The sequence below is a fragment of the Eumetopias jubatus genome, unplaced genomic scaffold (genome assembly GCF_037043125.1).
Source record: "Eumetopias jubatus isolate StellerSeaLion01/CBP00866 unplaced genomic scaffold, mEumJub1_p1.0 scaffold_8, whole genome shotgun sequence".
Classification (NCBI taxonomy): Eukaryota; Metazoa; Chordata; class Mammalia; order Carnivora; family Otariidae; genus Eumetopias; species Eumetopias jubatus.
The window spans coordinates 142,593,390-142,604,627 of NW_028274814.1; the positions used below are offsets into that span (position 1 = coordinate 142,593,390).

Sequence of the window (11,238 nt, forward strand, 5' to 3'; positions counted from 1 at the left end):
GTGGTGTTTCCTGTATGAGTCAGGATGGAATGAACTTTCAGCAGCAGGTGGATTTGAGCATGTGAGGGTGGGTGGCCATGGCTGCTGCTGGCACCCTGCCCGAGCACTCCTCCCCTGGCTGTTTTGAGAGTTGATGGATAAACCTGCCCTTTCCCCCAGAGAACTGCCCTTGCTAATGCGGGATCCACTTCGCCTTGGAGGCTAGGTGCCATCACCTCCTCCCCCTCCCACACTTGGCTGACTGCCACAAACAGCCCCCCTGATCTCCAAGTGGGACCAACTCCGTGGGCCAGTTTGTGCTCCAGAGCTTCCCCGGGGCAGGGAGACCACACCCTTGCTTAGCTTCTGGCCTCCTGCCCCCTCACTAGGGAACCTGATGCAAAATGGTTATGGAAAACTAATACTGACGGTGAATTTTATGGTATCTGAATATCTCCATAAAGCCATTATGTTAAAAAAAAAAAAACCACTAGTCACATACAACACCAAAGGGCTTTTTTGTTTTGGTATTTTTTAAAAGCCCACCTCACCAGGGTAACACACCATTCCTCAAAATCCCAGGTCAAGTAAATCTTTTCAGTTGAAATTGTAAGTATTAGCAATTTAAAGGCAAATACAGTTTGTTCTTGTTTCTTGTTCTTCCGAAATAAATACTCATTCTTTTTAAAACTCTAAATTTCGGGGCATCTGGGTGGCTCAGTTGGGTAAGTGTCTGCCTTTGGCTCAGGTCATGACCTCAGGGGCCTAACCCTAACCCTGCTCAGCAGGGAGACTGCTTCTCCCCTGCCACTTATGCTCTCTCTCTCTCAAAATCTGAAACAAAAACAAAAACAAAAACAAAAAACGCTAAATTCCATTGCAATGGTCTCCATTACAGCAGAGCTGACCAGGCTGCCCTCACATGGCAGATCAAGGCAGCTTCCTTCATTCATCTAGCTGATTATCTCAAGGTATTTTGTGGCTTTTTGCTCAGTAAAATCCAGACCCACAAGCATGCACATACATGAAATGTTTGTTAATTCAAACTTTACTATAAATATGAGAACAGTGGAAATGATGATGCACAAGATGATCATACAAACACACCAGTGAACTGGAGAGAAGTGGGAAAGGCAGCAGGGCGGCCCCTCTCCCTGCCCCACAGGGCAGTACCACAACAGTCCTCCAAAAAGGGCAGGAAAGCATCATCGGCTGGAACGGGGGCTTTAAAGGGAAGCTCTTCTTAGAACCCAAATGCACGTGCTTTGCAGAACAGCTAAGGGTGGCAGGACTTGTGACCTGTTTCCCTGGGTTGTAATGGTAAACCCGTCCCGTGATAGGAACAGCTGTCTGCTCAAAACCATTTCTGAAAAAAAGTTGGTTGGGAGACTAAAGAGGAAAAAGAATTGAGGCCCCCCCCGCCCCAAATCTGTACGGGTGGGAATAGGGGCCGTCAGGGATTAGAAATCATTCCCTTGGTGGAAAAGCAATGAATAGGCCCTGAGGTCGGTTCTGGGAGAGAAAACACCTCAATTTCCTTTTATTTGAGAGACACAAAGCATGTTTCCCGAAGGTCTTCCCTGCTTCCACACAACCTGGGGAGGCTGAGGCTACTGATCTCTAATTCTGCTTCGGGGTCCGCTGTGGATCTCTCACACCTGTCCAGGGTGCTTGCTGGTGCAGACCCTGTCCCGGTCCGAGTCCAGGGAAAAGGACAGCTGTGGAAGGGTCAGGAACTGTGGGCTGTGGAAGTAGGGCAGGCCAGTGGAATGGGTGGGCTTGCAGGAGGTAGACAGGGGGATGGCCTGCAAGAATTTTTCAATTCATAGCTGGAGGGTTGCTGAGGGGAGGGTATTCTGAAAGATACCACCCCCCTCCCCAAAGTCCACGAGGAGAGAGGCTTCCTTCTCTGACTCAGGAAGGGGAGGGGCTCTCGATGTTGCCACGCTGCACTCGGTCTGGCACTTCCTCCTCCTTCTGCTCCAAATCAAAGTTCTGTGGACAAGGTTGCAGGTGAGGCCTGGCCTGGGTCTGCCCCACATAGTTCTGATACTTCTAGGGGGCACATGCACGATGAGCATGCATTGCCTGCAAGGGCCAGCAGGAGCCACTCTACTGGGTTATGTTCTGCATCTCTCTGCAGAGGAGCTTTATCCCGTCCAACATTTCCACCTGACCTACCTCAAGCTCCTGCAAAACCTCATCCATGAAGTCCCGGGAGTTGTGTTTGTAAGACACAGCTAATCGAATCGCATCATTGAAGAGCTGGGGGTAGGTGGAGGTGGCGGGAAAGAAGACATGGCACTGGGTCCCAGTGCCCTGTCCCCGTCCTATGTCCACACAACATTCCACCCCTAAAGTAAGCAAGGTCACCCCTCAATTCACCTTCTCCCAACCAATATACTTTTCCCCACCAAGCCCAGGCCCATCACCTCCCCTACTGTCAAAACAAACCATGACCCCTTTCTATCACCACTTGCTCTGGATTGCCCACTCATGGCCCCTGCAGCAAGGCCTGTCCTCTCCCTGCAGCCAACCCTTCTCTTTGCGGCTTCCCTGGTCCCTTGACCACTTGGCCTTTCCTAACCTCTGCAGTCCACCATTACCTTCACGACATTGGTACCATCAGCCGCTGAGACAAAGTACAGGGGAAGGGAGAACTTCCTGGCAAAATTGAAGCTCTTTTGGGTCATCTTTATGTCTGCTGTAGAGAGAAGGTAGGACATTGGACTGTCCATCAAGGGAAAGGGAGAGGGTTTTGCAGAGTGGGTCACTAGAGACCATTCCAGAAAGTGGGACAGGCAGGGGCAATCAGGGGACATGTCCTAGAAAGAGTTCATTTAATAGGGATCTGTGTCTTGGGAAGAGGGAAGACTGGCTCAGTTGGCATCTTTACTGGAAAGAAACTGACGGCAAGCAAACAAGGGCTGTACTTTGGGAAGGAGGACAGATCACTGAAGGTTTACTGTCCCAGGAATGGAGGAGGAAATGTGTGGTGGTGGGGCCCCCATGGAGTGTGGACACCCAGATGCAGGGATGGCCCCACCATCAATTTTATTGGCCACCACGATGCATGGGATCTCTGGCCTGAACTCCCGAAGCTCTGTATACCAAGTGCTCAGGTTCTTGTAGGTTACTTTCCTCTGCACATCAAACACCTGCAATGAACAGAGGAAGGAAAATAACTCAGGTGCGTGTCTGCACACCACCCACACCTGACACACACAAGCAGGTGAGAGGCCCTGTGCCTGCCCTTCTCAGGGAAGCCCCCAGAACCTCTGGATCCAAAAGCGCCCTTTAAAATGTTTATTCCTTTTTAGTTATCTTGCCACCTAATCCTGTGTACCTATTTTAACCAAGATGTATCATTGTACTAACCAACACAGTCTGTTGCAAACTGTAAATTTTTTGGTTTCTTCTTAGTCTATTATTTTTATTGCTTAAACTTTGTCTTGAAATTCCTTTGTGCAGTGCCTGGGTGGCTCAGTCGGTTGAGCGTCTGACTCTCGGTTTGGGGAGTCTGCTTGAGATTCTCTTCCTCTTCCTCTGCCCTTCCCCTCTCCACCGCACACACATGCTCTCTCTTTCAAAAATAAATAAGTCTTTTTTAAAAATTCCTTTGTAATAATTTCAAATGCCTCTAAAATTTCCCTGTAGTTACTATTAATGTGTTTTTAAAAATAAAGATTTTACTTATTTTAGAGGGAGAGAGACAAATAATGCAAGCAGGGGGCGGGGGGGAAGAGAGAAACTCAAGCAGACTCCTTGCTGAGCACAAGCCTGACACGGGGCTCGATCCCGTGACCCTGAGATCAGGACCTGAGCTGAAATCAAGATCAAATGCTCAACGGACTGAGCCACCCGGGTACCCACTATTGGTGTACTTTTAATTTTAAATTTTTGTTTGATCTCTTGTTCATTTTGTATTTTAAACCTCTTAAGCCATTCTTATCTATTATTATTATCTGGAGGTGGTTTGACATCTTTATTGCTTTGGAGGTGGGGGGCAGGTGCTCAGGAGCTCTTGATGGGGCGGGCCGGCTTCCTCTTCACCATCACGGGCTTTGGGCTGTGCAGGATGGCACTGACTCTGCAAGTGGCAGCCATGCGCAGATCTGGTTGGTACTTGTTCTTGCAGAACATGTGCCTGGTGCTGCTGAGGGTGGCCCGGGCATTCTTGTTGATGGTGGTCTGCACGTAGGAGGTGGCAGGTTTTTACTGGACGGATCTGTGCTTCACGACCACCACTACACCTCTGTCTTCAGCCACTGGCTCCACGCCCAGAGTCTTGAGGTGAATTGGACCCTTGAAGGGAAGGAGTTGTGAGCCCTCAGTGCTCTGTGTCTGCTTGTTCCTTTTGATCAGGAAGCTGGAGCGGTTCTGCATGACCGCCCACTGCACGTGCGTGCACATGGCAGCAGCCCCTCTCACAACAGTGGCCGGAGTTGGAAAGACTAGCTTTTATTATTATTTTGTAGCTTGTAATTTGATTAACATTTTAAATTTATAGTTTTTACCTATTTTAAAATATTAGCAATAAGCATGAGCACTGCAGACTTGCTCTAAGGGCAGGGGAGGCCAGAAGTCCTGAGATGCTTGGAATTACTGCGGCAGGGATGGGGTCCCTCAAACCCCTGGCAGGAGCGCCTCAAAGGCCAGCCTCTGGGATGGACTCACAGGCCCAAACTGCCCCAGCACAACCGTGGATCGAGGTGGACAACCCTGTAACTTGCCGGAATGGCTGCTCTTCCTTCTGAACCATCCAGCCCTTCATGGGAGCAAATGGACCTCACCCAGTGCCAGGGGATTGCCCTGCATGGCAGTGGGCGAGGGTCAGCAGCTGTTACAGCTGAGGCAACAGGAGGTCCACCTGGGAGGCTCCTCCACAGTACACCGAGGCCCCATTTCAACAAATGACCATGTTGTCTGGAATCCCCAATAAAGACTTCTTATAAAGCACAGTTGTAATGAATCCTCTGGAATCCGCTCAACACCAGGCTGCCCCCTGTGATCGCCATCAGTCACCTGTCATCCATGTCTGTCTGGTTTCCTGAGCTACCTCTCCTTGTTTCCAGAGCTGAGGAAGACAGGGCAGGGATGAGGAGCATCCCCGTCAGGGTTTCAAAGTGCAGCTCCCTCTGGGACTCTCAGATCCCCATATGGTCACCACAAGACTGTGTTCTAGACAGCACAGAGGAGAGCAGCTGGTTTGGGAGCCTGTCAGAGTGGGTGGCTCCTATCAGGGAAGGACCGCATTTGCCTCTCAGACACCATGCCCGAATCTGAGGCCTTGGATGTGCTCCACCCCCTGGATGGGGATTCCTCATCCAGCCCCACTTGAAGAGAAGCTCACCCGGGCATATTCTCACTCAGAAACCTCCCCAGGCTGCCCTGATCCCCTCTCCCCCAGTACCCAGCCTTGGTGAGGAGGGCTCAGCACTACTGGGTCACCCCTCAAGCTTGCCCAGAGCCTTTGTCCACTGCCCAGCTGGTTTCCTACCATGATGCAAGCGTGGGCCTTGTGGTAGTAGGAGGCGTGCATGCTCTGGAACCGCTCCTGGCCTGCTGTGTCCCAAAAGTCTGCAACATGAACACAACTCTGACTGTGTGACGCGGCTGGAGGGCAGAGAGACCCGGACACCCTGAGCGTCTCTGTGCAGATCTGTGTGTGCAGAAACACAACATGTGGGGAGGACAGGGAGGAACAAGGAGCACGCAGCTCGCATGTGTGCGTCATCAGGACACACGCACCTGGGTGTGCCATGGGACGTCTGTGTACATGTGCGTGCATGGGAGTGGGTAAGAGGGAAACACATGGCCAGGCCAGGAGGAAGGAGAATGCAGACAGGAAGTCCCAAAAGGGAGAAGATAGGTTTCCCCATTCTCCCGCCCACAAGATGCAGGGCCCTCCAAGGTCGAAACGAGGCTGACTTCCCACGTGTGTTGACCACAGATGGCAGACACTGCCAGGCAGGATGTGTGGCCTAGCCAAGCAGGAGGTAGTGACATCACAGAAAGTCAAAACCTTTTGTGGAAGATAACACTCAGACCACAATTGTTATTTCTTTACACTGACTAAATTAGAATACCAGGTCAGAGAGCTGGAAATGAGGCCTTGTGCGCCTCCTCCCCCCTTCCCTGGGCTCCGGGCTCCCAGGCTCCTTCCTACCGCCCCTACTCTCTGCTGGGGGTCTCACTTCCTTCCTGTCTGACTCTCTCTCACGGACTTCTCTCTCCTCCCCTCCCCTCCCCCTAGAGAGTCCATGGCCCGGCCTTGTGCTGCTCACCCACAAGGACAGTCTTGCCGTCCACCGTGGCCATGTGCTTGTACAGGGTCAGGGCGTACGTGGACAGCTGCTGTGGCTGACTGCATTCAGGTTAAGGAACAGAGATGAACAAAAGGAAGGCAGGGAAGGTGCTTGGGGTGGGGGCACTGGTGTGATGAAACTGGCCTTCTCTTTTTCTTTCTGGAGTTCTTCGTATTTTAAATGGAATGAATCTTGCAGAGGATCAGCCTCAAAGATCACTGGCACAAACTCCATGGAAAGGCGAGAGGCAGGAGAAGCTGGGGTGTGTTCTGGACCTCTAAGTACCAGGGACAACACGGAATGGAATTTTACAGAGAAGCCGTCATCAACAGCATCATGTAGTTGGAAAATGCAACCGTGGGTGTCCCAGTCCCTTTACGGATGGGGCTCTTGCAGGCCAGAGAGGAAACCCAGCCTTAAGCAGCACGTGACCATTCCAGGGAAAAAAGCCTCCAGAAGCCAGACAGCTGACAAGCTGTTTATGAACTGCCTGTGTGTGAAACACTGACAAAAAGCCTGGGGAATGAGACTTCCTGAAGCTGCAAGGTGCAGAGAGCTTTAACCAGCAAGCCGAGGGAAAGGGGTGGGGGGAGGCAGGCGGGCGGGCGTGAAGGAGCACGTGGTATGAGGTGAAGCAAGATATACTCAGACTGCACCTTGCTGGGGGGGAGGGCAAGGCCCACACGGCCCAGAGCAGGGAGTGGTGTCACTCCAGAGTTCTTTTCTGCCATGGTTCTCCGTGGATTCACCTGGGAAGCTTTTTTAAAACCATCCCGGTTGCCAGGGAGTGTCTCACTGCAAACCCAGACAATGTGGACAATCCATGGGAGGAGGGAGTGGGTCCTGTTTTACAAAGTTTGTTCATACCAGAGAACTGTAAAATGTTAGCCCAAGTTTTGAGGTCACAGAGGTTACCAGAGCTAGTAAGAAGGAGGAGGTGGAGTTTGAATCCAGGCATATGACTAGGTGCTATTAGCCATTCTACTGTCTTCCTGATAGAAAGCAAATGCAAATATAAGTAAGCTCCAAAATACGCAGCATCGATGATGTGTGCTGCCAGCTGGTAAGAAACAAGCATGAATGAAACCTGTGTGTTCACTCACCTATCCCTCCTCCCTGGACCACTGGAATGAAGGGGTGAACAGTGAGGTTGCGTTGGCATGAGGGGGGAAGGACCACAGGAACACAGAACACCGCAAACCTTGAAGGATACAATCCGTCCATGAGAAACCTCTCCATAAGTCTGTAAGGACAGTGTGCAAGGTGGTCAGGTACATCCTCTAACCTCCCCTCCTCCTTGCCACACGGCATCACCCCTGTCCAGGCTGATAACCTAGGGCCACCTGTGGCTCCCCTCCTCCATTCACTCCACAGCCACAGAGTTTCCTTTTAGGACAATGCCCAGGAACTGCCCACCTACCCTCTTCCTGACTCCCCTTAAGTTCCTGGCACCCCTGAGCTCTAACACTGATCCAGCCCCCACAGCCACTTTGCCTGAGGGCAGGGACTCCACCTTACTCCTTTTCGGGCACCATAACAGCTGGTCACTAATATTAGTTGAAGAAATAAAGACCTGTTTTTGGAGCTCTGCCGTATATCTACACTGGAGAAGTCTGTGTGAACCATAAACTCAATAAATCTATAAGTGAGTTTCTTTAACCCACTAACCGTGCCCCTGCTCCTGAATTATCTAGTTAGTGGCATTACCCCATTCTCCAAGCCTGGAACCTGGAATCAGCATTACTAGCCCCTCATAACAAAACAGCCTATGTTACTACACCTGTATACAGCAGTCCATGGGAGGCTCCCAGACCCACTGTTTCTGCCTCCACATGGTGCTGACGAACACAATCACCCCTGCTTCTTCACGGAAAACTGAAGCCAGGAAGGTGGTGCCTTTCACCCAAAAACCATTTCCCTAATATTCTGCAGGTCCTTCAGGGCTTTGCTCAAATGTCACCTGAGCAATGAGACTTTCCCTGATGATCTTATTTGTAACAGGCAAGTTCTGCCTCACCTTGTACTCTATCTCTACCTGAGGGCAATCACAACAGAAATATTCAGTATTTTACTTATTGACAGTCTATTCCTCTCAACTAGAATGGGATGCCCATGAAAGCAGTTTATGGAATTTTAGTTTATTTCTGCCTAGGACAAAAAACATTTGGACTATAACCACCATGCAAACACCACAGGAAAAACTGTAGCCTTAGTGGGGAGCTTAGACTTCTACCTCAACAACATTACCAAGCTGCACTGGGGTCAAAGGAGGCCAAACAGGGAGCTGGAACTTTCTACCCTACCAGACGGCAGTGAGACCCCTGCCCCACTGCATGGTGCCAGTGGAGGCCACAAGTGCTGCCTCTCTCCCTTCTGCTGGAGCAATGCCACAGGAAGCCAGCTAAAACAGAAGGGTTAAGTAAGATCCAGAGTCTCATAACAGGATAGTCAAAATGTCCAAGTGTCAACCAAAAATCATTTATTGTATTAAGAATCAGGAAGATCTCAAAATGAATGAAAAAAGACAACCAATAGAAGTTTTTAAAGCAGCTGTCGTAAGTGAGCAAGTAGGGAGTGCCTGAGTGGCACAGTCGGGCCGATTCTTGGTTTCGGCTCTGGTTGTGATCTCAGGGTCCTGACATCAAGCCCTGCACTGGGCTCTGTGCTTAGCACTCAGCACAGAGTCTGCTTGGAGTTTCTCTCTTCCTCTCTCTCTGCCCCACCCCGTGTACACATGCTCTCTAATAAATAAATACATAAATCTTTTAAAAAAATAAAGAAATGAATAACTACAATGTGCTTGAAATAAATGAAAATACAGAAAATTTCAATAATGGGCCAATTCCTAAGACCACAAATAAGCAAAACTAACCTAATATGAAACAGATCATTGAATAGCCCTAGCACCATAAATCTTTAAGCCCAGATGGCTTCAGGGTAGAATTCTACCAAACAGTGTAAGAATTAATACCAATTTTGTACACCTCTTCCAGAGAAGAGAAGAAGAGGGAATTCATTTTATGAAGTCAGTTTATCCTGACACCAAAACCTATCAAAGACAGGACAGAAAAAGGGAAACAGCACCGCAGACCACTATCCTCCCTGAGTGTAGACACACAGCATTTACAACCACTATCCTCCATGAATGCAGACACACAGCATTTACAACCAATATCCTCCCTGAGTGTAGACACACAGCATTTACAACCACTATCCTCCATGAGTGTAGACACACAGCATTTAGAGACTAGTATCCTCCATGAGTGTAGACACACAGCGTTTACAGACCAATTCCTCCATGAGTGTAGACACACAGCATTTACAGACCAATATCCTCCATGAGTGTAGACACACAGCATTTACAGACCAATATCCTCCATGAGTGTAGACACACAGCATTTACAACATATTAGCAAACAGAACTTGGGAGCATATAAGAGAAGTTGTACACCATGACCAAGTATGATTTACTTTAGGGGTGCAAGGCTAGTTCAATATTTGAAAATCAATCAGTGTAGTCTACCATATTACCTGGCTAAAGAAGAAAAAATCGCAGGATCATGTCAATCAATGGAGAAAATACATCTGAAAAATGTAACACCCATTCACGATAAAACCAACCAACCAACCAACCAACAGGGAATAGAGGGGAACTAGTACGCTGAAAAGTACCAAATACTGGTGAAAAATATTAAAGAAGATCTGAATAAATGGAGAGACATACCATGTTTATGGACTGGAAAACTCAGTATAAAAATGATGTCAATTCTCCTAAAAGTTATATAGAGGTGTAATGCAATGCCTACTAAAATTCCAGCAAGATGTTTTACAGGTATTGTCAAGATTATGAAAAATTTATGTAGACAGGCAAAGGAATTAGAAAAGCCAAAACAAACTTGAAAAAAAGTGGGAGGAATCATTCTACCCAATTTTAAGACTTACTATGGCTCCCTTAGTCAAGACTGTGTGGTGCTCGCAGAGGGACAGACACATAGACGAATGGAAGAAAAGAAAGAATCCGGAAACAGCCTCACAGAAGTAGGGCCAACCGATTTTTAACAAAGGTGCAAAAGCAACTCAATGGAGGAATGACAGACTTTGCAACAAATGATGCCAATGGAATATCTTTAAGGAAAAAAATAACGCTTTACTCTACACCCTCACACCCTAAACAAAAGTTAGTTCAAAACCGATCACAGACTTAAGTATAAAATGTAAAAATGTAAAACTTTCAGAAGAAAACGTAGGAAAAAGATGCTTTGGAGCCAGGGCTTGGAGAAGACCAGAGTCCATGATTTTGGTAACACCAAAAGCATGATCCGTAAAAGAAACAAGTGGCAAACTGGACTTCATGGAAAGTAAAACCTTCTGCTTTATGAGAAAGCCTGTTATGACAGTGGGAAGACAAGCTCTAGATGGGAAGAACATGTCTGCAAACAGCACATTGAACAAAGACCAGTTCCTGGGAAAGTAAAGAATTACCAAAACTCTATAGTTAAAAAAAGCTCATTTAGAAAATGCACAAAAGACATGAAGAGACATTTAACCAAAGAGGAATGTACACATGGCAAATAAGGCCAGGAGAAGGTGTTCCACACCACCAAGCACCAGGGAAATAGAAACTGAGACCATGATGAGCTATCATTACATGCCTGTCACAACGGCTAGGATAAAAAATAGCAACAACACTAAATGTTGGCAAGGGTGTAGGAAAACCACGTCTTTCATACATTGCTGGTGGGAAAACAGACATTCTAGAAAAAATCTGAGTCTCTTAAATGGAACATATACTCACTGTATGATTAAGCCATGAAATGAAAACTCATGTCCATACAAAAACCTACACATGTGTTCACAGCAGTTTCATGTATAATAGCCAAGACCCAGAATCAACCAAAATGTCACTTAACAGGTGACTGGAGCAGTCTAGAAAACCATACCGTGACCGTCT

The 11,238-nt window shown here is 48.2% G+C and overlaps 1 protein-coding gene and 1 pseudogene across 3 annotated transcripts; both read right to left on the reverse strand.

The window, feature by feature from the left end:
• Nucleotides 1-995: 995 nt before the first annotated feature.
• Nucleotides 996-7,530, reverse strand: RABL2B (RAB, member of RAS oncogene family like 2B; the record flags this gene model as incomplete). 3 transcript variants are annotated; one of them, XM_088025463.1, is given in 7 exon segments in its annotated part: nucleotides 996-1,974; nucleotides 2,161-2,244; nucleotides 2,586-2,680; nucleotides 3,026-3,137; nucleotides 5,480-5,559; nucleotides 6,267-6,346; nucleotides 7,501-7,530. In XM_088025463.1, coding segments are annotated over 7 exon segments (562 nt in total), but the record flags the coding sequence as incomplete, so codon positions are not given.
• On the reverse strand, nucleotides 3,144-5,461 carry LOC114218427 (large ribosomal subunit protein eL28 pseudogene; annotated as a pseudogene).
• Nucleotides 7,531-11,238: the final 3,708 nt, after the last annotated feature.